General features: G+C 45.4%; 1 protein-coding gene across 6 annotated transcripts; it reads left to right on the forward strand.

The window, feature by feature from the left end:
* Nucleotides 1–232: 232 nt before the first annotated feature.
* dhx15 (DEAH (Asp-Glu-Ala-His) box helicase 15) lies at nt 233–26,541 on the forward strand. 6 transcript variants are annotated; one of them, XM_042069577.1, is made up of 14 exons: nt 233–441; nt 2,634–3,000; nt 4,917–5,110; nt 6,191–6,350; nt 11,292–11,510; nt 12,141–12,308; nt 13,016–13,102; nt 15,461–15,610; nt 16,176–16,284; nt 16,812–17,003; nt 19,513–19,635; nt 21,874–22,064; nt 22,887–23,056; nt 25,996–26,541. In XM_042069577.1, the coding sequence occupies exons 1-14, from the start codon at nt 434–436 to the stop codon at nt 26,111–26,113; spliced, it is 2,256 nt and encodes a 751-aa protein (XP_041925511.1). In that variant the 5' UTR covers nt 233–433; the 3' UTR covers nt 26,114–26,541. The 6 variants fall into 6 exon arrangements, with proteins under 6 accessions (XP_041925511.1, XP_041925510.1, XP_041925512.1 ...); XM_042069576.1 differs by lacking the exon at nt 233–441 and adding an exon at nt 455–615; XM_042069578.1 differs by lacking the exon at nt 233–441 and adding an exon at nt 1,008–1,215.
* The last annotated feature ends 1,319 nt before the right edge of the window (nt 26,542–27,860 follow it).

Consider the following 27,860-nt stretch of genomic DNA (forward strand, 5'->3'; position numbering starts at 1 on the left):
AATAAATGTCCCTATGTAGGATGACCCATGCTAGTCCTTTCGATAGAACTCTGCTATCTCAATGGGAAGGTCGAGCACAGGATATTTTAAAGATCAGCTATGATTTTTCTTTTCCCTGGAACTACAGTACAGTATGTATGAAAGAGACTTAGCCTGTGTTGCCCCGTAACTGCAAGGGTGCACCGACCGGTCGATGTGAGTACTGCAAACAGTTGCTGAAGTGGGCGGCCGCTGGACGGTTTGGCGCTAGATACAATATCCTCCGGGTACCGGCTTGCAGCATCCCTCTACTACGCATTTACTGTATGCTCACGGTCTAATTTGCATAGCGACTGGACTTAACAGTGTAACTTAGACGTTCGTTATTAAACCGAAGTGGTTTGCTCCCTGCAAACCCATTACATTATTTCCCATCGCAGTCACAGAAATAATAATGATGAGGTAAGTGCTTCCGGTCGCCATCTTGTCGCTAGCCGTGTGTTTGAGAGGGTTTGTTTGGAATAACCGGCCAACCTCGTCTATATTTTACTTTTAATTTTAAAAGATGTCTAAAAGACATCGCTTGGATCTAGGCGATGATTATTCGTCGAGTAAGAAAAGAACCTCCTCCGATGGGTAAGTAGGGGTGTGGACGTCCGGAATGGTAACATTATTTCTTTCGATGCTGACTTAAGCGGTTAGAGACCATGACAGCTAAATTGGCTAGGTAGCCGACAGGGCTAAGCCTATGTTGAAGGAGCAGTATAATGGCCTAATATAAGCGTTTCTCTTGGAAATTAGCAAGTAGAAGGACTGTAACGTAATCTGTTTAGACGGTTTCGTTGGAGGACCTTAATAGATCAAAACAAAATAGCCCATTTAATACACCCAACGTAGCTAGCACGTGGACAGTGATTTGATAGGGCCTCGGCACGCTAGCATCAGGGCTAACGCGAATGTTCGTGCTCAACTCGCTAGCTGCTATGTGGCTTCTTGCCGCTCGTTTTGCGCGGCCTAATAATATGGCCTTCGTTTGTGATTGTCGATTTTGAGTTTGTTTAGTTATAGTGAGCAAGTAACGTTGTGTCAGTCATTTAACCTTAAACACAATTGTAGTAGGTAACGTAACTAATTAAAACGCCATAAAGTGTAGTAACTAGCGTTACCGACGTTCACAGATAGCCAGTTAATGTATGATATCAAGAGGACTATTGATATGGAAGTGTTGTAAATAATGTAAGTGTTCGGCAGGCTGCTAGTATTGCATACTGGTTGTAATATACATTTGTTTGTGCATGTTAGTATATTGTAATTGCAGACTGCAAATGTACCCACTCGTAGGTTAACGTTATTACTGCTGTTGTGCTAGCAAGCCAAAGTCGGCAAGTTATTGTCGCAGCTAATAGCTAATTAGCAGTCCAACGTCAAGACAACGTGGGGCTTCGCTGGCCAGTAGACCATAAGACCTGTGTTATCTTAACATGCACCAAACTAACGTTTATGAGGCGCAACGCCGCTGTCCTTGATCAGGGGATTGGATGTGATGTGCATTGACAACTTGAAATGTGTAACGTGAAATTGTAATGTTAACATTGTATCCACGAAGTGGAGTCTGCTTAGATATGACCGGCTCTGTCGCCTACGGTGCAGGTTGTGGAAAGAAACATCTCTAGTGATCTGGTCAACTGATGTGGTTTAGCGTCGTGATTGTGACAGGCATCTAATACTTTGTTTACAAAGATAAAAATACGACGTTTTTTCTTGGATTTCCCCTTGGGGATCAATAACTTGTCAATCTATCAATCAATAACTTGTCAATCTAAATCAATCTAACTAGCTATAACTAACAAATCTTAAATAGACTTAATACCAGAGTTTTGCTGTCTCCGTCATGAATAAATATGGAGTCTCCCAGAAATCTTGCTTATATTAAAGAGCGTTTCCATTTTGCCATATAAGAACATATTAACTGGTCATGTATTGAAACAGCATTTGTCACATTTAATGTTTAATCAAACGGAGAGACATCCTCTAGTATTGATGCATAGTCAGATGCAGAGTATACTCAAACTAGGTTAACCTTACCTAACTAGCAAGAAGAGTGGGAAATGACATTTGTTTTCATGACGTGAACGTTTTTGACCGATGTGGTAAGGTAACGCTGGTAAAAAACGAGATGACTGGCTAGTCCTGCCTGACTAACACACTGCTGTGTTTTCTGTCAGTGACCAACAGAATGTCACCAAAGCCCTGAGCTGAATACTGTGACTGCGATTGTTGGCCTGTGTGTGTGTAATGATGTAGTGGGGGGTTAAATAGTCTCTAACCCTCTATGGGGCCTGTGTGGGTTAAATAGTCTTACTGTTGAGCCCTCTTCTCATCCTCTTCTCCCCTCCTCTCCTCTTCTCCCCTCCTCTCCTCTTCTCCCCTCCTCTCCTCTTTTCTCCTCCTCTTCTCCCTCCTCTCCTCTTCTCCCTCCTCTCCTCTTCTCCCTCCTCTCCTCTTCTCCTCCTCTTCTCCCTCCTCTCCCTCTCCTCCTCTTCTCCCTCCTCTCCTCTTCTCCTCTCCTCTTCTCCTTCTCTTCTCCTCCTCTCCTCTTCTCCCTCCTCTCCTGTAATACTGTAATACAAACCCCTGTCTTCTCTCCACCACAGAAAGGAGCGAGACCGAGATCGTGACGAACGTTCGAAGGACCGAGAGCGCGAGAGGGACCGCGACCGGGATCGAGAGCGCGAGCGAGACAGCCGCAGTTCTGGGGCGCCGATGACCCTGGGCCTGGGTCTGGTGGGGGGGGTTCCGGTGGGGGGCGGCGTGGGTCTGATGCCTCCCTTGAAGCAGACGGCCATGCACCAGCAGATCAACCCCTTCACCAGCCTGCCCCACACCCCCCGCTACTACGACATCCTCAAGAAGCGCCTGCAGCTGCCCGTCTGGGAATACAAGGAGCGCTTCGGCGACATCCTCACCCGCCACCAGACCTTCGTACTGGTGGGAGAGACCGGCTCAGGCAAAACCACACAGGTGTGTGTGTGTGTGTGAGAGAGAGAGAGAGAGAGAGAGAGAGACCAGCTCTGGCAAAACCACACAGGTGTGTGTGTGAGAGAGACCAGCTCTGGCAAAACCACACAGGTGTGTGTGAGAGGGACCAGCTCTGGCAAAACCACACAGGTTTGTGTGTGTGAGTTAGAGAGAGACTGGCTCTGGTAAAACCACACAGGTGTGTGTGGGTGATAGACCGGCTCTGGCAAAACCACACAGGTTTGTGTGCATGTGTGTGTGTGAGGGAGAGAGTGTGAGAGACCAGCTCTGGCAAAACCACACAGGTGTGTGTGTGTGTGTGAGTGAGTGAGAGAGAGAGAGAGAGAGACTCTGGTAAAACCACACAGGTCAGTGTATGTGTGTGAGTGTGAGAGAGACCGGCTCTGGCAAAACCACGAGTGTGTGTGTGTGTGTATGAGTGAGAGACTGGCTCTGGGAAAGCCACACAGTTGTGTGTGTGTGTGTATGAGTGAGAAACCGGCTCTGGTCAGGTGTGTTGGACGATATGGACAAAAAAAAAATCTTTATTTTTTATGATTTTGATAGCAATAATTAGTTGATATCCTTTGAAATTTGTTATTTAAAAGTGTGAGTTACTTTACAGCTCATTATTTATGAATAGCATAATTACAATTGTAACCAATAACCTGTGACTTTAACCAAATCAACCAATGCATTGTCACATGTCTGACACATTTCCAATTCTATTCCATTTCCAACAGTGGCATGGTCTAGTCAGCTACATTAGCTGAGAAGGTAGATAACAGTTTCCCAAGAGAAAGTCTGAAGCTGAAGTTCCTTTCAAACCTTAGGATTCACTGTAAAACGAAGCAGACCAACAGGGTACATCTCAGTTATTTCCTTCAATTTTTTGTTTAAGAGCAATCATGTAGGCTGGCATTACAAGTTACAGAATAGAAACTAATGTGTTAGCTAATGGCTAATGTATATGCAAAATCCCATACAGATGCTAACAGTTAGCATAACCAATTAAAGTAAATATACTGCTCAAAAAAATTAAGGGAATACTTCAATCATACACTGGATCGGTACTCTGACACCGTTTGGTTCTGAACACAAGTAAAACTTTAGAGGCGAGTGTTTTATTTTGCAAGAACTGCCAGACATTCTGTGAATGTAATTTGAGAATAGGGAAAAGGGTGGAAGGTTAAAAAAATGTGTTTTAACAATTGTGGAAAACTGTAAGTGTTCCCTTAATTTTTTTGAGCAGTGTATTTAGAGCAAACTTCAGTCCATTTACAAAAGGGTTACATAAGAAGAGTTGTTTATTTGTAACTTAATATTAAAATACTCAAAGGCTATTGTTTTCTCTCCATATAATACTGTGTAGGAAAAAACGTGACTAACTTATCAATGCCATTTGAACGAAGTAGCCGCACAAAATAAACTTTAGGCGTGCGTGTGACTTCAACCCACTAGTGATTATGTGACAATGCTACCCACTAGCGATCATGTGACTTGCTCTGCTGCAGCCAGGGGCTTCTCCCACTTCTGTTGCATCCTGATTTAGGTAATGTGTGGGGTTTCAGTGTGTGATATCACCTCCTGATTTAGTGGATGTGTGGGTGATTCAGTGCGTGATTTTGAGTGTTTTTTCCCATAAGTAATATAATACTCGATAGTCAATTTGCATATTGTTAAAACAACAACCACAGGCCCCAGCCGTGGCGCAACTGGCTGGGGCACCTGCACCGTACGCCGGCGACCCGGGTTCGATTCCTGCCCGTGGTCCTTTCCGGATCCCACCCCGACTCTCTCTCCCACTCACTTCCTGTCAATCTCCACTGTCCTATCCAATTAAAGGCATAAAAAATATAAAAAAAAACAACAACCACAGTATTATCGTAGTATTTTATGGTGTGTGTGTGTGTGTGCAGATCCCCCAGTGGTGTGTGGACATGGTGCGGTCCCTGCCGGGCCCCAAGCGTGGTGTGGCGTGTACGCAGCCCAGGCGAGTGGCGGCCATGAGTGTGGCTCAGCGTGTGGCCGACGAGATGGACGTCATGCTGGGACAGGAAGTGGGATACTCCATCCGATTCGAAGACTGCAGCTCCGCCAAGACCATTCTCAAGTAAGCACACGCACACACACACACGAAGACGCACGCACAGGCGCACACATGAAGACGCATGCACACGCACGCACACGCATGCACACGCACGCACACGCACACACACAAAGACGCACGCACACACACGAAGACGCACGCACACGCACAGGCGCACACACACAGAGCGTCACACACACACAGCGTCTCACACACACACACACTAGCACAGACGCTGTCAGAAAATAAATACACTTCATACACGTTGAAACTGCATGAAGATGATTCTCCATATTTAGATGAAGTATGTGTACACACACACAAACTTCTGACTGTGCTAAAGATGAAGTATGCACACACACACACGCACTTCTGACTGTGCTAAAGATGACTTCATAGATTGTTCATATGTCCCTGACTGCTATAGATAAAGTCATAGATTCTTTGAGTTAAAAATTTGACTCCAGACATCAGGACGCAGTCTTTTGCCAATACACACAAATTAGGACACACACATTCACAGACTAACACACACACACCAATACACACACATTAGGACACACACATTTACAGACTAACACGCGCACACACACACACCAATACACACACATTAGGACACACACATTCACAGACTCACACACATTAGGACACACACGTTTACACACACACACACACACAGCTAGAACCTTTTCTCACTGACCAGAGCTTGACCCTGATGTTGGTTTGTTGCCATGTTAACTGGTGTGTGTGTGTGTGCGTGCGTGTGTGTGCAGGTACATGTTAACTGGTGTGTGTGTGTGTGTGTGTGATGTAACTGGTGTGTGTGTGTGTGTGTGTGCAGATACATGTTAACTGGTGTGTGTGTGTGTGTGTGTGTGTGTGTGCAGGTACATGTTAACTTGTGTGTGTGCGTGCTTGCGTGCATGACTGACAGTATGCTGTTGAGAGGCGATGACCCTGATGTTGGTTTGTTGCCATGTAAACTGGTGTGTGTGTGTGTAGGTACGACGGGACGGTATGCTGTTGAGAGAGGCGATGACCCTGATGTTGGTTTATTGCCATGTTAACTGGTGTGTGTGTGTGTGTGTGTGTGTGTGTGTGTAGGTACATGACGGACGGTATGCTGTTGAGAGAGGCGATGAATGACCCACTGCTGGAACGGTACGGCGTCATCATCCTGGACGAGGCTCACGAGAGAACACTTGCCACAGACATCCTGATGGGCGTCCTCAAGGAGGTGGTGAAGCAGCGCTCAGACCTGAAGGTACACACACACACACACACACACACACAGGCATATACGAGAGCACACACACACACACTAGGGGTCGACGAATTACCGATTATTAGGGCCGATATTTAGCATTTTTATAATAATCGGTATCGGTCATTTTTCCCGCCGATATTGAAATGGATAAAGAATGAAACACACACTCACTCACTCACTCACTCTCTCTCTCTCTCTCTCTCACTCACTCACTCACTCACTCACTCACTCACTCACTCACTCACTCACTCACTCACTCACTCACTCACTCACTCACTCACTCACTCACTCACTCACTCACTCACTCACTCACTCACTCACTCACTCACTCACTCACTCACTCACTCACTCACGCTCCTTTGTCTGTAAAGCGTCTGTCACTCCCTGCATTTGCTACTCTGTGGTCGAGAGCATTGTCTCGCCCACTACACCGTCTGATTTGTTAGTTAGCACGAATGCAGCCAATCAGGATTGAGGACTGAACACAGAGAAAGTTTAGGATTCTCACTGAGGCAGACTGACTGGGCTTCAGCTGTACGGAGCTATTTTTCGAAGGTAGCCTAAGGAAGGTAGCCTACATTGCTGAAGTTGCAATGAATCACAATCATCTACAAAAACACCACTTTGTAAGCTATTGTCTCTTTGATCCGGATCAATAAGTAAAGCACCCACTTCCTTAATTTAGCGAATTCCTGATTGATGCATGTTAGTGAAATGCTGTTTAGCGTAGTTACAAACTTGGGTGCTGCGCGTCGCGAGTCCTTTGCCTCCGCCTCGTCCATTAATTGTGAATAACGGGACACCTTGGTGGAGGCAGACGTGATCCCTTAGGCCTACATAGTCGACAAGTCCTAAATTAGCGAACGTCAAAAAGTCCTAAATTATGCCATAGCGAACGTCAAAAAGTCTAGTTGCTCCTTTTTGAAACATACTGTCAGAAAAGACCAGGCTACAGGCACCCAGGGCCAGCCGTAATTTAATCCGACCTGAAGTAAATCGCGTCCTGAACTGGCTATTAACGTGCCTTTTACACTCACAAATTGCCTGCTTAAATAGCTACTATAGAACTATTTTAAAACTGTTTTGTTAAACTATTCAACCATAACACTTGCCTTCACGCATGCACCTCTCCCTCTCGTGCACTCACACACACGATGGCAAAGCATCCTCTTTGTGACAGGTCCCTTAACATAGTTAACAAGCCCATTGTGTAGGCCTAGTCTATATAAATAATTGCTATCACTCAGCTCTTGGATTAACATCATACATAGGATTAACACTTGTGATGCAAGTTGATAGACAGTTGTGTATCAAAAGAAGAAAGGAAAGTTTGCATAATGAAATGCTTTTGAATGACCCTCCTTTTTGACAACTGACATATCGGTTATTGGCCTCCTGTTTTGGTAATAATTGATATCGGTATCGGGCCTGAAAAAAACATATCGGTCGATCCCTAACACAGACATATACGCGCATGCGTGCACACACACACACACACACACAGACATATGCGCACACACACACACAGACATATACGCTCACACACACACAGACATATACGCTCACACACACACAGACATATACGCGCACACACACACAAATATATACGCACACACACACAGACATATACGCTCGCGCGCACACACACACACAGATATATACGTGCACACACACAGATATATACATCAGTCCCTCCAGGATTTCGCAAGGATTTTTTGAGGTTCTTGCGACCTAAAATGCCTGATTTCGCGACAACTTTTCTAAAAAATTGTGATGGAAGTAGCGTTGTTTAAAGCTGTTTGTTGCGAAGAAATTGCGGGAGGAAGTAAAATTGCAAAAATAGTTTTTTTATTTAATTCTTTTAATTGAGGGCAATTAAGGTTAGTGAGACCAAAATCACACTGATCATCTTGATGCTTATTAAAAAGGATAAGTAAAGGTAAATAGTAAGGGTTACAGAAAATCAAAGTAGGCCTAGGCTACTTTATTTGTGTAAATACTTTGACTGGGGTAATTCACAAAGCCCCCTAAAGAGATGGCATCATGTCATACGTTTCAATATATTCATATATTTTGTAATTCATATTAAGTTCATATCTTTTTAATAATTCATATTCTGTGACCTGCATAATAACTACTAGCTAAGTATCTAGTAATTTTATATTGATTTAAACTATTCTTGAATTTCCGCTCCTATCTATCTATCTATGATATGTGGATGCAATTCGGGATTTTCTTTGTCATTAGTTAAAATAAATGTTAAAAAATAACTCTAATGAAATCATTCTTGGATCACTGAAGAGGTAAATGTCTTGCAATGTGATTAATGTCTATGATTGTGGTAGCGCTGCACAAACTAAGCCCACGAGCTAAAAGGACATCTCCAGATGTAAACGTTTGCCAATGGGTTGCATAGCCCATCGGTCCCCAACCACCGGACATTCCTAACCGGGCCGTAGCCTACGACAAGAGTTTAAAAAAAAAACTAAATAAACTCAATTTAATTCGCAATAATACCCACTGACGATGGTGAGCCAGATTCCTCAAAGAAAAAGGGGTCATTCAATACGAAATACGACGAGTCATCTTTAAAATAAGGTTTCGCAGAGACCGGTGACTCGCATGCACCAAGTCCTTTATGTGTGGTATTTGGCGATAAGTTGTCAAACGAAGCAATGAAACCATCAAAGCTAATTCGACATCTAGAGTCCAAGCATCCTACACTTAAAGACAAACCCCTTGAGTTCTTTGAGCGTAAGAAACGCGAGCAAGAAGGACAAAAAACTAGTGCGTAAAGCAACCACATCGGTGAACGTGGCTGCGCTAAAAGCCTCATAGTGGCTAGTCTGATTGCTAAATCTAAGAAGCCCTTTATTATTGGGGAAGAGTTAATTCTGCCTGCTGGTAAAGGCATGTGCAATGAACTCCTTGGGGAGGCTGCAGCTAAAAAAATAGCTCAGGTACCGCTTTCTGCAAGCACTGTCCATAGGCGAATTGATGATATGTCAGAGGATATTGAGGCACAGTTGTTAGAGAGGGTGAATGGGTCACCGTGGTACGATATCCAAGTTGGTTGGTTGCAGGTCACTGGCCACAGTGTTTGAGTTGCGAGAGCCGCTGCAGAGATTTCTTACAGAAAAAAAGTCACCGTTAGCTGCATATTTTAGTGATGAGGGCTGGGTGTCAAAACTCGCTTACCTGTGTGACATATTCGGGTTGCTTAATGACCTCAACCGGTCACTGCAGGGGAGAATGACGACTGTCTTTAAACTAGCAGATAAAGTCGCTGCATTTAAAGCCAAGCTTGATTTGTGGGTACGACGAGTGGATCGGGGTGTATTTGATATGTTCCAAACAGTAGTGGAGGTTTTGGGAGAGACTGAGGCAGGGCCCTTTCTCTCGCAGCTGGTGCGCGATCACCTTGTTGCGCTTTCAAATGAGTTTGAGCGTTACTTCCCATCCTCCAAAGATCCACGGCAAACCAATGAATGGGTCCGCAATCCATTTGTCAATATCCCGAATAGTCCTAACTTGTCAGCGCAGGAGGAAGAGCAGTTGATCGAAATTGCAAATGACGGTGGTCTTAAGAGTGTGTAGGCTATGAGGAAACCTCTCTGGCGGGTTTTTGGATCAAAACCAAAGCAGAATATCCCGAGATAGCCGTAAAAGCGCTGAAAACGTTGCTACCATTTCCCACCACTTATCTATGCGAGGCCAGGTTTTCGGCAATGATTGCAACTAAGACCAAATTGCGCAATCGACTGGACATTTCAAACACATTGAGGGTGTCACTGTCTTCCATCACCCCCAGATGGAACCTTCTTGTTGCAGGGAAACAAGCACAGGGCTCCCACTGATTATATTCGTAATGCACGTTTTGTTACCATATTTTGTTAAGCATGTTAAGCTAGTTCTTTTCAAGTAATGCATGCACAACACTGAACATGGAACCCACGGTCCGTGAAAAAAAAATTGGGAATCAAACCGGTCCATGGTACATAAAAGGTTGGGGACCCCTGGCATAGCCTACTCATGTCTGTAAACCAAGTAGACCTTAATGAACTTACTTTCATAGCCTAGGTAGGTTAGCAACACCAGGTTGAGAGATGCAAGTAAGCAGATCATTGTCATCAAAACTGCAGAGGAACGAACAAGTTATAGCTTAAGTTAAATCCCTGAGCGCCGCTGTTGCAGTTGCCTTACCTCACTGTGTGTTCACTGTGTGCCACTGAGTGTGTTCCACTAATTCACGGATTGGGATAAATGCAGAGACCAATGGGATCAAAAGAGTATATATGCTTATGCTTATAGGGCAGTCTCTGGTGTCTGCAGAACTGAGTTCTCATTTCTGGCTCAATATTCTGTTTAGGTAGGAGGTAGGTGGAATTTCACAGGGAAACTATGAAGATTGGTCAAATTTGCGGTTTGCGGTGTTTGGACGAAATTGCAAGGGATTGCGGGGATTTGCTGAATTCGCGTTAATTGTTGCGTTCGCAACATCGCAAATTCCTGGAGGGACTGATCCATGCACATACAAACATACGCGCACACACACACATACACATACACACACAGATATAGACATGCACACACGCACGCACACACTCAGATAAATGCACGCACATACACGGGTTGTGTTGGCTCTGATTGGGTGATGGATGATGGGGGATGGAGCTGATTGGGCTGCACTGGAGGCAGACAGCAAAAGTTTCAGCAGTAAAAGATTCTGACCAGTTGTGTGGTGTGTGTGTGTGTGTGTTGTGACTGCACATGTGTGTGTGTGTTGTGACTGCACATGTGTGTGTGTGTTGTGACTGCACATGTGTGTGTGTGTGGTGACTGCACATGTGTGTATGTGTGGTGACTGCACGTGTGTGTGTGTGTGTGGTGACTGCACGTGTGTGTGTGTGGTGACTGCACGTGTGTGTGTCCCTGTAGATTATTGTGATGAGCGCCACGCTGGATGCGGGGAAGTTCCAGGTGTACTTTGACAGCTGTCCTCTGCTGACCATCCCTGGACGCACACACCCCGTGGAGATCTTCTACACGCCCGAGCCGGAGCGCGACTACCTGGAGGCGGCCATCCGCACAGTCATCCAGATCCACATGTGCGAGGAGGACGAGGGAGACGTGCTGCTCTTCCTCACAGGACAGGAGGTCAGTCACACACACACCATCCCCCACTGACATACCTGGCCTCCTGTGTGAACATCTTTTAACACCTTTTTCCTACTCTCTCTCTCTCCCTCCTCCTCTCTCTCCTCCTCCTCTCTCTCTCCTCCTCCTCTCTCTCTCTCCTCCTCCTCTCTATCCTCCTCTCTATCTCTCTATCTCTCTCTCTCTTCCTCTCTCTGTCTCTCCTCCTCTCTCTCCTCCTCGCTCTCTCTCCCTTCCTCCCTCTCTCTCTGTCTCTCCTCTCTCTCCTCCTCTCTCCTCTCTCTCCCTTCCTCCCTCTCTCTCTGTCTCTCCTCCTCTCTCTCTCCCCTCTCTCTCTCTCTCCCTTCCTCCCTCCCTCTCTCTCTCTCTCTCTCCCTCTCTCTCCTCCTCTCTCCTCCTCTCTCTCTCTCTCCCTCTCTCTCCTCTCTCTCTATCTCTCTCTCTATCTCTCTCTCTCTCTCTCTCTCTCTCCCTCTCCCTATCTCTCCTCCTCTCTCCTCTCTCTCTATCTCTCCCTCTCCTCCTCTCTCTCTCTCTCTCCTCTCTCTCCCTTCCTCTCTCTCTCTCTATCTCTCCTCTCCCTCTCCTCCTCTCTCTCTCCTCCTCTCTCTCCATCCTGGCCTGTGGCAGGAGATAGACGAGGCGTGTAAGCGCATTAAGCGTGAGGTGGATGACCTGGGGCCGGAGGTGGGGGACATTAAGATCATCCCCCTCTACTCTACCCTGCCCCCCCAGCAGCAGCAGCGCATCTTTGAGCCGCCACCGCCACGCAAGCCCAACGGAGCCATCGGCAGGAAGGTAACGCGCACACACACACACACACACACACACACACACACACACACACATATATATATATATATATATATATATATATATATATATATATATATATATAAATAAATAAATATTACACGCACACATATACATGCACACAGACACATATATACACGCACATATACACGCACACAGACACACACACATATATACACGCGCACACACACATATATGCAGACAGACAGACACATATATATATATATATATATATATACACACAGACATTTGTGTTGTTTATGCATATGGTGTTTTTAGTTCAAGGATACAGACTAATGCAGTTCTCTTTCTCTCTGTGTCTGTCTATATCTGGCTCTCTCTGGGCAGCCGTGGCCTACTGGTTAGCACTTCGGACCTGTAACCGGAGGGTTGCCGGTTCGAACCCCGACCAGTAGGCATGGCTGAAGTGCCCTTGAGCAAGGCACCTAACCCCTCACTGCTCCCCGAGCGCCGCTGTTGTTGCAGGCAGCTCACTGCGCCGGGATTAGTGTGTGCTTCACCTCATTGTGTGTTCACTGTGTGCTGAGTGTGTTTCACTAATTCACCGATTGGAATAAATGCAGAGACCAAATTTCCCTCACGGGATCAAAAGAGTATATGTACTTATACTTACTGTCTCCGTCTGTGTGTGTGTGTGTGTGTGTGTGTGTGTGTGTGTGCTTCTCCTACAGGTGGTAGTGTCCACTAACATAGCTGAGACGTCCCTGACCATTGATGGTGTGGTTTTTGTAATCGACCCTGGCTTTGCCAAGCAAAAGGTAAGTTTCTGCCTGTTGGTGCAGAGGGCATAAATGGGCAATCTCTGCCTATATTGGATGGTTTCATTTTAAACTTAAATATCTATGGCTCTACATATGGCATAATAATCAGTTATGGATTAAAGTAAAGAGGACACCTGGGCCATCAACTTCAAACATTTTCAGTATTTTATTAAGTTAATTTTGTGTTAAATTTTACAGCTGCAACAGCAAAAAAAAAAAAAAAAAAATGCCTACTGTTTTGTTTGTTTATTGTAGTGTGGAACTGGTTATGAGAGTCTTAGGAAATTAAAAACTGCACTTAGACTGTTGTGGAAGGCTGATTAGAAAATTAGCTAATGTAATATTATAAACTGCAAGGTCTTAGACTGTTGTGGAAGTTAGTTAATGTAATATTATAAACTGCACTTAGACTGTTGTGGAAGTTAGTTAATGTAATATTATAAACTGCACTTAGACTGTTGTGGAAGTTAGCTAATGTAATATTATAAACTGCACTTAGACTGTTGTGGAAGGCTGATTATTAGAATTAGCTATAGGCGAGTTTCCCTGCAAATAATCAGTTCCAGGACCTACCTACTTTTTTGCTGCACGATCGCGACGCTAATTAGATTAATTAAAGCATAGCAGCTGCAGCAAATACTCTCTCCACACAATACACCTTTGCTAAGTCCTTTATTATCATTTTGCTCATGTGCAGAGACGGTAACCTACACATTTTTACTACCACTACATTAGTCTATCCACCTCGAGGAGAAAAATATCCGTGCTGGTTTGAAACATTTTTGCATGAGCTAAGCCTGTTTTACGCCTTCAAATGGAGTAAACTGAACTCAAGAGACCAAAGGCTACCTTTGAATAGTTGTTCCAAATCAAATGTTTCATTTGTAATTATCACCTACTTTATCTCAATGAATATGCCATCGAAATTCTAACAACAACAAAAGCCCATAGGCAGACGTTTGTTCTTTCAGTATGCTACCTAGCCTAGGCCATTTTCATTACATTAGCTAGCATTAGCTAACTGTAGTTCGCAAAAGGCTAACTTTAGCCAATACATATAGGCAATTCTACATATAGGCATTTCTTAAATATATGTGAATGCAAACTCATTCAAGCTCTTAATGCATGTTCATTTCAGTACGCAATCAAACTACAGATACTTATATGTTCAGGACCCAATTTAGCCTTTCTTCAAATAGGATTCCATGGTGGCTGGAAGCTAGGCCATCAAGAAGACATGTTGCCATCTTCTCCCTCGCTAGAAAGCATGTTGAAAACCTGCTCCCTGTTAAATCTCTTCAATTCTGTTGGTTAATTCTACCAATACTGCGAAAATTATGCAGACCTGACTGGCACAGGCAGGATTCGTCAAGAACACGTGGTGTGCGCAATTGTCAACAAGGCACGTGAGAACAGGACGCACCACTGTCAAGTTTGGTTACGCACCAACCAATCACACCTCAATGTCTTTCGAAGTCAGGCAATTGTCATACCATTTTGAAGCTGAAAGCCAGTACTATTGGATAAAACAGGTGTCAATCAGGTCAGGGACCATGGTTAGAAGAATCATCATGTTAGATGTGCTGGTTTCAAATGCGGAAGTAGTTTAGCTACTTGCGCTAAACATGGAAACTGTTATAAAACAAGGAGTACAATGTATTTGAGTGAATAAAAACCATATAGTATTGTAGAGGACATGTTAAGCTTTCGTAATATAGCCATGGTTTTGGAAAAAACGTTTTTATATGACCCCTACGAGATCGGAAATGTTGATTGCGTCATATGGAAAATTAATACACGTTCTTCACCATTATGTGAGTACGATAATAAACTACTCAAATGTGAATAGATAATCTACCCAGTCTTGTGATTTCATCTTTTAGATATGAAATGATTTTAGATGGTAAAAAAAAATACTTTTTTGACAGCTGTAACATGACTAAATGAACGATTAGTTTGGGAGACATTACCAACAGGTTACAATTCATTGATTTTGAGCAGTTTTTCTTTTATCTGTTTTCTAGTGAACTGTAGGACCTATGCATCTGAAATTGTGTGTGCTTGTATGAATATTAGTTCTTATTATATTGCCACATTGTTTATGAAAATATATTATTTAGTTTTGTTGTTAGTTTATTGTAACTTTGATGTTATCAGTTCGGGATCAGCAGCGATACAACTAGGGGCGCTTCTGCAGGAACAAATAAAAAATAACAAGAAGAACCGTACAGAACCGAAAACCGTGACCTTAAAACCGTGATACGAGCCGAACTGTAGGTTTTACGAACCGTGCCACACCTAGTGTGTATAACCCTGTGGAGTCTCCGCTGGATCCTTACTGGTGTGTGTGTGTAGGTGTATAACCCCCGTATCAGAGTGGAGTCTCTGCTGGTGACGGCCATCAGTAAAGCTTCAGCACAGCAGAGGGCAGGCAGAGCTGGGAGAACGCGCCCAGGGAAGTGCTTTAGACTGTACACAGAGAAGGCCTACAAGACAGAGATGCAGGTAACACACACACACACACACACACACACACACACACACACACACACACACGCCCAGGGAAGTGCTTTAGACTGTACACAGAGAAGGCCTACAAGACAGAGATGCAGGTAACACACACACACACACACACACACACGCCCAGGGAAGTGCTTTAGACTGTACACCGAGAAGTCCTACAAGACAGAGATGCAGGTAACACACACAGACACACACACACACACACACACGCCCAGGGAAGTGTTTTAGACTGTACACAGAGAAGGCCTACAAGACAGAGATGCAGGTAACACACACACACACACTCTCACCCTATCCTAACCCTCTGCAGGACAACTCTCGCGCACACTCGCACACTCACCCTGTCCTAATCCTCCGCAGGACAACACACTCACACACTCACCCTGTCCTAATCCTCCGCAGGACAACACACTCACACACTCACCCTGTCCTAATCCTCCGCAGGACAACACTCTCACACACGTACAGTACAGACACACACTCACCCTGTCCTAACCCTCCGCAGGACAACACACTCACACACTCACCCTGTCCTAATCCTCCGCAGGACAACACGTACCCAGAGATCCTGCGCTCCAATCTGGGCTCTGTGGTGCTGCAGCTCAAGAAGCTGGGCATCGATGACCTGGTGCACTTCGACTTCATGGACCCTCCCGGTAAGGAGTGTGTGTGTGTTTGTGTGTGTGTGCGTGTGAGAGGATGGGGATCGATGACCTTGTGCACTTTGACTTCAGGGACCTCTTTCTCTTTCTCTCTCCCCCCCTCTCTCTGTCTGTCTGTCTCTCTCCCTCTTTCTCTCTGTATACCCCTCTCTCTCTCCCTCCTCTCTCTCTCTCTCTCTCTCTCTCTCTAGCCCCTGAGACGCTGATGCGTGCTCTGGAGCTGCTGAATGATGACCTCTCTCTCTCTCTCTCTCTCTCTCTCTCTCTCTCTCTCTCTCTCTCTCTCTCTCTCTCTCTCTCTCTTTCTCTCTCTCTCTCTTTCTCTCTCTCTCTAGCCCCTGAGACGCTGATGCGTGCTCTGGAGCTGCTGAATGATGACCCCTCTCTCTCTCTCTCTCTCTCTCTCTCTCTCTCTCTCTCTCTCTCTCTCTCTCTCTCTCTCTAGCCCCTGAGACGCTGATGCGTGCTCTGGAGCTGCTGAATGATGACCCCTCTCTCTCTCTCTCAATCTCTCTCTCTAGCCCCTGAGACGCTGATGCGTGCTCTGGAGCTGCTGAACTACCTGGCTGCGCTGAATGATGATGGGGACCTGACTGAGCTGGGCTCCATGATGGCAGAGTTCCCGCTGGACCCCCAGTTGGCCAAGATGGTCATCGCCAGCTGCGAGTTCAACTGCTCTAACGAGATATTGTCCATCACCGCCATGCTGTCAGGTACTCACACTCTCTCTGTCTGCCTCTCTCTTTCTCCTCCTCTCTCTCTGTCTCTCTCTCTCTCTCTCTCTCTCTCTCGTTATCTGTATCTCTTCATTCTGGCCAGACTGCACTTTAAAGCAGGTCAGATCCTGTCGCTTCTGAACAGGATCCATGCGGAAGTGTGTGTGTGTGTGTGTGTATGTGTGCGCGCATGCATGTTAAGCGAGACTGAATTGTTGCTGTGGATAATGTATGTTGGGCTAGTTATTAATGGTTACCGTTGATGACCAGTGAGGCAGTTACTATAGTAAGGTAGTAGCTGCTCTTTGACCCCTGGGTGACCCAACCACGACCCTAAACGCCCTCACATCCTGCTGTCCACCACGCGCACACACACACACACACACACACTGGTAATCCATGAAGCACTCATTTGAATGATGGACCGTCTGAACTATTTCATGGAAGCTGAAATGAAGAATGCACAAGGCTAATGTTCATGGCAGGTGGCATCTGACACAAAGTCTAATTTATTTAGCAGTTGCAAAGGGCCATTGCTGTCCTGGCATCACATTTGTTGATCGATTGCCAAGGGCCATTGCTGTCCTGGCATCACATTTATTGATCAATTGCAAAGAGCCATTGCTGTCCTGGCCCTAAATCTTGTTGGCTAAGTGCCCTGGTTTGCCAAAAGAAAGATGGTTCCCATTTAGTGGGCTTTGGTAAAGAGATCTCAAAGGGTAACCTTGAGCCCTGGTGGAAGGTGTCCGCACTAAAGTGAGTTTGTGTTTGCATGGTCAAGGGTGTGTGTGTGTGTGAGAAAGGCCTGTTGATGTGAGCTCTAGGTCAGTGTTTCTTAAATGGTGGGTCGGGACCTAAAAGTGGGTCGCAGAACCGTTCTGGGTGGGCCACAAAGCTAGTGGTGAAGAAGTGCTTTAAACGCTACGCTATCAGATCTGATGTCGGACCTTTATTGAAATGCAAAACGCTACCCTATCAGATCTGATGTCGGACCTTTATTGAAATGCAAAACGCTACCCTATCAGATCTGATGTCGGACCTTTATTGAAATGCAAAACGCTACCCTATCAGATCTGATGTCGGACCTTTATTTTGGTTATTTCATTTGCCAGTTGAATTGCTGGCACATGAGGACATGAAACCTGTCGACACAGAAGTTGGCGACTTGGCAAATGTGCCTAACATCAGCATGTTCCACACAAGTACAGGCACTTTGCGCTTCTTACCTCGGCAGTTGGCTTGAACACTGAAACATATGGGTTGCGTCTTAATGACCATGGCAAATGGAGGGTCCCAACTTCATGACCATGGCAAATGGAGGGCCCCAACTTCATGACCATGGGAAATGGAGGGTCCCAAAGCCAGACCAGTTAAGAAATACTGCTCTAGGTGGTTCTGTGTGTGTGTGTGCGTGAGAAACTGCCTTTGGTGCCTGTGTGTGTGTGTTAGAGAAAGAAACACCCCATGGTGTGTGCTCTAGGCTGGTGTGTGTGTGTGTGGGGGGGGGGGGGGGGGGGGGGGAGTGAAAGAAACACCTGGGAAAGAGGGGTCTTAAAAGTATTTATTTTACACTCTGCATTTAGTATTGATTTTACACTTACAAAGTTCGGAATTTAGTATTGATTTTACACTTATAAAGCTCTACATTAGAAAAATCAGTTTTTCTTACATAGGATTCAAAAATGATAAGTATGAAATATCAATGTTATGTTTTAACATCACAATTTCTTCTGTTCCATGACCAAATGTGGATCTGTGTAGAGTCTGTGAACCCCATTAGGGTTGGGTATTGATTTGGAGCCCAACACAGACCCTGTACCCCATTAGGGTTGCGTATTGATTTGATGCCCAACACAGACCCTGTACCCCATTAGGGGTTGGGTATGGATTTGGTGCCCAACACAGACCCTGTACCCCATTAGGGTTGGGTATTGATTTGGTGCCCAACACAGACCCTGTACCCCATTAGGGTTGCGTATTGATTTGGTGCCCAACACAGTCTGTGAACCCCGTTAGAGTTGGGTATTGATTTGGTGCCCAACACAGACCCTGTACCCCATTACCCCATTAGGGTTGGGTATTGATTTGTTGCCCAACACAGACCCTGTACCCCATTAGGGTTGGGTATTGATTTGGTGCCCAACAAGGACCCTGTGGACAGCTAGTTGACAGGAAGTGGAGGATGGAGCCATGAAGTCTGCTAATGATGAGGATCACTGTTAGGCAACTCTATCATAACCCTAGGCTACTCTATCATAATTGGTAGACAAGGATACACACAGACTTGACTTTGGGTACCCTGGTGAAAATGCCCTGCAGTTTGTGTGTTTGAATACCGTGGTGCGTGTGTTCTAGGCTGCTGTGTGTTTGAGGAGCTGGCCCTCACCTCTCTGGGCGGCTGTGTGTGTGTTTGTGTGTGTGGAAACGCCCCGCGGTGTGTGTGTTTGAGGAGTCGGCACTCACCTCTCTGGGCGGCTATGTTGGGGCCCATACCAACCTTGTTTAGTCCCACAGTGCTTCGTCCGACCCACTGAGGCCAAGAAGGCAGCAGACGAGTCCAAGATGCGCTTCGCTCACATAGACGGGGACCACCTGACCCTCCTCAACGTCTACCACGCCTTCAAACAGAGTAAGACACACACACACACACACACACACACACACACACACACACACACACACACCTGACCCTCCTCAACGTCTACCATGCCTTCAAACAGAGTAAGACACACACACACACACACACACCTCACCCTACTCAAGGTCTACCATGCCTTCAGAAAGAGTAAGATACACACACAACTCACTAGGGTTGGGCACCAAAACACGGTTCTAATTCGCAGACGGTAGTAAACACATCGAATATATCGCGCCGACACAAACGGTAGTAATCACATCGAATATATCGCTCCGGCGCCGACACAAACGGTAGTAATCACATCGAATATATCACTCCAGCGCCAGCAGTTGTAATGTGAAAATTTCACATTACAACTGTACAGTGTTAGCTTGACAAGCCAGACCCACATTAAAATGTAGGGTCTGGACACTCACCGTTCGCAGTGCTCAGTCCGAGGGGCGGGATAATCAGTTGTCTTTCAAATTCCCTCTGCACGCAATAGGACAGCGGCAGCGCTATGAGTCCCATGCGTTTCCCACTAGCGGAGCTAGTTGGCTAGTTCAAACGTTTGCCAACTTAATAAAAGCTTAACTCGTGTCACACTGTTCGCCAGCAGCAACATCCATCTTATTTGTTTTCAAGTAGCAGGGAATTCAAGCCAAACCGTTGCAACTCTGCCATCAATCATTATGTTAAGCCCACCTAACGACTCTATACACGATTTCATTGGCCTGATTAAGTTTCGATTTCTGGAGCTCACAAGCCAACGGAGAGTTGCTAGACTAGCCCTGGCAGCAAATGTAATTAGCTGCCGCTAGGGGCGCGTCTAGATTTCTAGGCTAGCACAGTGTTCCGAACAACATAATGACATGACATTAGGCATGGGCAGCCGTGGCCTACTGGTAAGCGCTTCGGACTTGTAACCGGAGGGTTGCCGGTTCGAACCCTGACCAGTAGGCACGGCTGAAGTGCCCTTGAGCAAGGCGCCTAACCCCTCACTGCTCCCCGGGCGCCGTTGTTGTTGCAGCTCACTGCGCCGGGATTAGTGTGTGCTTCACCTCACTGTGTGTTCACTGTGTGCCGAGTGTGTTTTGGGATAAATGCAGAGACCACGGGATCAAAAGAGTATATATACTTATACTTATTAATCTTTCATGTGCATGAGGCCCCTATAGCATCACAATGTGCATGAGGCCCATATAGCATCACAATGAATATGACGATCATGCTAAGAGTTAGCTGGCAAAAACATAAATATGTAGGTTACATACCTCTGCATTGATATCCATAAATATGTAGGTTACAATACCTCTGCATTGATATCCATAAATATGTAGGTTATATACCTCTGCATTGATATCCCTGAGCTGTCAAAACATAAATATGTAGGTTACATACCTCTGCATTGATATCCCTGAGCTGTCAAAGAGGCTACAGAATCATCTGCGTACGTTATCGCTAATTAAGCTGCTCGCGTAGCCTGTTAGCGCATAGTTGCTGTTAAAATGCCTACTAGCGCTGGGAATCTAAATACTTCAACACCGGCATATGTCTTGAAGCATTTTGGAACACACTGAATGAACTGGAAAGCAGAGTCCCTGACGTTAGATTAGGTTGCTTGCAAATGCCGTTGTCCATGACCTGGCAGTTCCACGGCAAGCGGTAAGCCGCTTACACTGGATAAACTTGAAAGCAGAGCTTGTTGTGTGTGCATCCATGGCAAGCTGTTTTAACATTTAAATGTATTATGCGTAGAAGCAATGAGACATTGATATTAAATTGAATAGAACAGTTCAATTCCATGTTCCAATTTGTCTTAAAGCGATAAAAACAAAGTACCGTTTTGGCACCGGCACCGTTTTAGAAGTATCGATTTAGCACCGGTATCGGATAAAGCCCAAACGATGGCCAACCCTACACCTCACACTACTCAACGTCTACCATGCCGTCAAATAGAGTAAGATGCGCGCACACACACACACACACACAGTGGCAGAGTAACGCACACACACGCACTGCCAGAGAACCACACACACACTGCCAGAGTAAGAGACACAGACACAATGAAATGGCGCCCCCTGGTGACCATGTGTGGGCATGTTTGTAGAAACACAGCCACAGCCTTGCTTTGGTGAACAGCGCTGCAAATCATCTCCCTCCCTTGCTTTGGTGTCCCATAAAATGTACAACAACAGAACCCAATGGTTAGAACTGTTCGCTGATTGTGTGTGTGTGTGTGTGTTTCAGATCACGAGGCGGTGCAGTGGTGCTATGATAACTTTGTTAACTACCGTTCTCTGATGTCGGCGGATAACGTGCGCCAGCAGCTCTCCCGCATCATGGACCGCTTCAACCTGCCGCGCCGCAGCACAGAGTTCACCAGCAGAGACTACTACATCAACATCAGACGCGCCCTCGTCACTGGCTTCTTCATGCAGGTGTGTGTGTGTGTGTGTACTACATCAACATCAGACGCGCCCTCGTCACCGGCTTCTTCATGCAAGTGTGTGTGTGTGTGTTGACCCTGTGCTTGTGTGTGTGTGTGTGTGTTGACCCTGTGCTTGTGTGTGTGTGTGTGTGTTGACCCTGTGATTGTGTGTGTGTGTTGACCCTGTGATTGTGTGTGTGTGTTGACCCTGTGATTGTGTGTGTGTGTTGACCCTGTGCTTGTGTGTGTGTGTGTGTGTGTGTGTGTTGAACCTGTGCTTGTGTGTGTGTGTTGAACCTGTGCTTGTGTGTGTGTGTTGACCCTGTGCTTGTGTGTGTGTGTGTTGACCCTGTGCTTGTGTGTGTGTGTTGACCCTGTGATTGTGTGTGTGTTGACCCTGTGCTTGTGTGTGTGTGTTGACCCTGTGATTGTGTGTGTGTTGACCCTGTTTTTGTGTGTGTGTGTGTGTGTGTGTGTGTGTGTGTGTGTGTGTGTGTGTGTGTTGACCCTGTGTGTGTGTGTGTGTGTGTGTTGACCCTGTGTGTGTGTGTGTGTGTGTGTGTGTTGACCCTGTGTGTGTGTGTGTGTGTGTGTGTGTTGACCCTGTGTGTGTGTGTGTGTGTGTGTGTTGACCCTGTGTGTGTGTGTGTGTGTGTGTTGACCCTGTGTGTGTGTGTGTGTGTGTGTGTGTTGACCCTGTGTGTGTGTGTGTGTGTGTTGACCCTGTGCTTGTGTGTGTGTGTGTGTGTGTTGACCCTGTGCTTGTGTGTGTGTGTTGACCCTGTGCTTGTGTGTGTGTGTGTGTGTTGACCCCGTGTTGTTGCTCTCCCAGGTGGCGCACCTGGAGCGGACGGGTCACTACCTGACGGTGAAGGACAACCAGGTGGTGCAGCTGCATCCCTCCACGGTGCTGGACCACAAGCCGGAGTGGGTCCTCTACAACGAGTTCGTGCTGACCACCAAGAACTACATCCGCACCTGCACAGACATCAAGCCAGAGTGGTACGCAGGCCTGTGTGTGTTTGTGTGTGGGGCGAGATCAACCAACCTAGGGCAGCGCCTCTCAAACTTCTTTGAGCTGAGGCATGTTAAAGCGATGGTTCGGAGTAATTTCACCCTAGGGTCCTTTGCACCATGACCCCGAGCCAAACACCCTCCCAGAACCTGTTTTCCCTTGAACCCTGGTCGAGTAGCGCTGTCAGAAACTAATGACGTTCTGCAGGCGTAATGGAACCAACTTAGTATCTCGTAAATGACCCCACTAATAATGCCCTGAATGGTACGAAACTTCTACAGTATGTTCTTTACTCATAAAACGAGGCATTGAAAAGTTTGTAAGTACACCAGGAGTTTATTTAAATAACACTTGCCTGATGGATGCTATTATCTGCTACTAAACCGCTGCGTCAACGTTACCTTTTGGGAAAAGTCCTGGCAGGAAGCATGCATGAGCATGTAGATCCAGGAATGCACTAATATTTTGTTCGTAGTACCAGTTTGCAACAATTATTAGTTAACACTAAGTTGTAAACACTTCGGAAAAAAATATATTAAAAACTGGATATACCAAAAAACGTTGATGTAATCACTTCCTGCCAGGACTTCAAGGGCTTTTCCCAAATCTTGAAAGTAACGTTGACGCAGCGGTATAGTAGCAGATAGTAGCATCCATCAGGCAAGTGTTATTTAAATAAACTCCTGGTGTACCTACAAACTTTTCAATGCCTCGTTTTATGAGTAAAGAACATACTGTAGAACTTTCGTACCATTCAGGGCATTATTAGTGGGGTCATTTACGAGATACTAAGTTGGTTCCATTACGCCTGCAGAACGTCATTAGTTTCTGACAGCGCTACTCGACCAGGGTTCAAGGGAAAACAGGTTCTGGGAGGGTGTTTGGCTCGGGGTCATGGTGCAAAGGACCCTAGGGTGAAATTACTCCGAACCATCGCTTTAAGGTGTCTGCGTACTCGCCGTTCCCGACCTGTAGCACGACAATGTGACGTCACGGGAGCGCCATAACCATTTATACCATTTATACTGAACACTGCCATCTAGTTTAGTGTTCAATGATACTATACCACTACCATCTAGTTTAGTGTTCAATGGGCGCCTATACCACCACCATCTAGTTTAGTGTTCAATGGGCGCCTATACCACCACCATCTAGTTTAGTGTTCAATGATGCTATACCACTACCATCTAGTTTAGTGTTCAATGGGCGCCTATACCACCACCAGGTGTGTGTGTGTGTGTGTGTATTTTGGGGTGTACTGATGTGGTCTGTGTGTGTTGGGAAAGTTGATAAGTGTCATGTGTATTGTGTGTGTGTATTGTATAGTGTTAACGTGTTCTCTGTGTGTGTGTGTGTATTGTATAGTGTTTTTGGGTGTTAACTAGGGGTGTAACGGTACACAGAAGTCACGGTTCGGTTCATACCTCGGTTCGGACATCACGGTTCGGTACGAGTTCGGTACAATGGAGGGAAAAGCAAAACAAAAATGCAGAAAGCATTTTTTTTTATTATTGTGCATGTGTCAGGCTGTACCACCTAGTGTCATACAGTCTCTTCCCTGAGCTATCTGCAACAGCCTGAAGTGTGTAAGATGTAGGCTAAACAGTACAATAAGTACCCAGACTCGTGTAACTTTAAACAAGATAAGACAATCGGCTATAAAACTGAAAAAAGGCCTACAGCATCTCTTATTTCTGAAAGTGCAAATTAGATAGAATAGAATAATAATTTTTAAAAATCCACTTAAGCAAGACCTTCAACATCTGTGTTTAGTTGTATATGGAAGGGTCTACAATTTGCCTCAATATATTTCAGTGTGTGTACAGTAATAATCTAGCCTACTAACTGTGAAAATATCACACTATTTTGCCTTCTTTTAAAAAACGAAATTGCTCCTTTCATTTCATAAACAGACTACAACTAGAAGTCACGTGACTTTGCCCTTCGACGTTAACTCACTGTAGCATGGTTTGTTTATTAGCCTGGTTAGCGTTGACACTTTCTGTTACTGTCCATGCACTTAACACTACCAGCTCCACATGTGAGAAGTTACAAGTTACCCCAACATAAAGGTAATTACCAAGCGATTTACATAGCTTTCTGTCATTACGAAATCGTTTAATTTAAGCCATAGGTTTTGGCCCTATTTGTATGTGTATCCAAAGGCTTGTGAAGCACAGGGGAAGGTTTTTGTTTTTTTTCTCGTTTCAGTGATAGGCTACCAATCTTCTCTGGGTGTTGGCTTTGAATATGTATAGCAGATAGCATGTTATATTTCCACTCACATACCCAACAACTGCTGAACAACGGCGACACACAGTTTCATCTTATCCACCACTCTCTCGCTCGCCTGTAACTGAAGTTCTCAAACTTGCGATCTTAAAGAGACCAGCGGATCCTCTAACTATTGTGGGTCGCACCTTAGTGCTGCTATCTCTGCCTGACTGACTCAACCGACTACCTGACAAAAAAAAACATAGGCGCCAATCAGAGCTTCAGAGCTAAGGCGAGGCTACAGATTAGCGTTAAGTGTCGCTAAAGAATTCCCGTAACTCTCGTACGGTAGGCTACTTAACAGTAATTGCGCATGACATTAATTAATCCGCACAAGAGTTTTATGTATTTTTATACCGTGTATTCTCCGTGTAAATTCATGCACCAAACCGTGACGCCCGTACCGTTTCGGTTCAATACGAATACATGAACCGTTACACCCCTAGTGTTAACGTGTTCTGTGTGTGTGTTGTATAGTGTCCTTTGGGTGTTAACGTGTTCTGTGTGTGTATTGTATAGTGTTTTTGGGTGTTAACGTGTTCTGTGTGTGTATTGTATAGTGTTTTTGGGTGTTAACGTGTTCTGGGTGTGTGTGTGTGTATATTGTATAGTATTTTTGGGTGTTAACGTGTTCCCTGTGTGTGGTGGGCAGGTTGGTGAAGATCGCTCCCCAGTACTACGAGATGGGCAACTTCCCTCAGTGTGAAGCCAAGAGACAGCTGGAGAGAATCATCGCCAAGCTTCAAACCAAGGAGTACTCCCAATACTGAATACACACACACACACGCCCCTTCCCGGTGCACATGGACTCTGGTCAGGTGTCGATCTCGTCTGGCGATGAGCGCCTGCTCTAAAACTGTACATTGTCTGAATCTGTTCATTAGTTTGCAGCTTTTGTTTCCATGGATTTTTGTTTTTGTCTCATGTTGTTAAAATTTGATTATTTTTTATAACTTCAGTTTGCCATCCTGCTCTGCCTCAGTGCTTTTTGTCAGGTGATAGCATCTAGTGGGTCTGTTACCATGGGAACAGGATGGCAGGGGGCCGTGATGCGACGCGACCTCTGCATCAAGCATGAGCACTCGTGTGGATGTCGACATTCCTTCTAGACCTCGAGACCTTTTCCTGAGCTGTAACTGAGTAGGACATCCTCATACTGGAATGGGGCTTAGATTCAATAAAAAAACGTCTAAACTGCCACTGTCTCCCCGTCTCCATCTTATTACTCATTGCAGATCAGAACACTTCTGTGCTCTGGTTTCCTTGGTAATGGTCTCCTAGCATTACAAGTTAGAACTTATGTTGACAAAACCTCCTCAGATTGTCAGAATTTGAGCTAGCAGTATTTTATTTAAAGGTCCTATATTAGGGCTAGCCTGGCCTCTGCCTGCCTACGTACTTCCGCTCGATTTCTTTTCCCTACAGTACTCCGTCTAGAATAGGTTGATTCGCCCATCGTTTCCTTCGGTAGTTGGGCAGCCGACCCAACCAGCGAACAGAGGGCGTCCCTGAGAGCGATTACGTTAGTCATGATGTTTCAATTACTACATCCCCGCCCCCGAAGCAGACCGTTTGGAATACATCAACGTAGGGAGCGAAAAGGGCTTATAGCCTATATAGGCTACTTATGAAATCTTTGAGCAAATGTGAATAAAAGGCGCAAATAAGGTTGGTGTGAGTTATTTCAGCTCTTTCTAGTTTAGCCTATTAACAGGAGTGTCAAGAACAGTCACAGTCGAGTAGGATGTTATATCGTCAGCTAAACTTTAGTCATACCTTAATTTTGTCACTTGAAATATGAACGTACCAGAGTCGAACTTTAGTTTAGTAGGCTACATGGTCGCGTCAAAATAGCTATTTTTCAAACACTAAGAAGGCTCGACATATTAAATTCACATTGTGGATTTGGTATTTGGTAGTGAGAAAGTATGGACTACAGACTGAAGCAACGATTCTGAGGTGGATAACCCATGACGAGAGATTCAAACCGGGAATTAGTGATTGGGGCTTTGAGAGATGGGCACATAGGGGTATTACAGCAATATGTACACTAGTTGATGGGGGGGAAATGCAGAGTTTTCAGGCTTCAAGGGAGAAATTTGATTTGGAGGCAAACAAACTTTTTCGATATTTTCAGGTGAGGGATTATTATTTAAAGGAAATAAAGTTAGAAGAACCCAAAGAACAAAATATGATTATTAAAATAATGATATACATATGAAGGGAGAAAATGTAGAGTAATCTTAGCCTGACGAGCCAGACCCACATTAAAATGTAGGGTCTGGGCACTCACCGTTCGCAGTGCTCAGTCCGAGGGGCGGGATAATCAGTTGTCTTTCAAATTCCCTCTGCACGCAATAGGACAGCAGCAGCGCTATGAGTCCCATGCGTTTCCCACCAGCGGAGCTAGTTGGCTAGTTTAAACGTTTGCCAACTTAATAAAAGCTTAACTCGTATCACACTGTTCACCAACAGCAACATCCATCTTATTTGTTTTCAAGTAGCAGGGAATTCAAG

The sequence above is a fragment of the Alosa sapidissima genome, chromosome 18 (assembly GCF_018492685.1).
Source record: "Alosa sapidissima isolate fAloSap1 chromosome 18, fAloSap1.pri, whole genome shotgun sequence".
Classification (NCBI taxonomy): Eukaryota; Metazoa; Chordata; class Actinopteri; order Clupeiformes; family Clupeidae; genus Alosa; species Alosa sapidissima.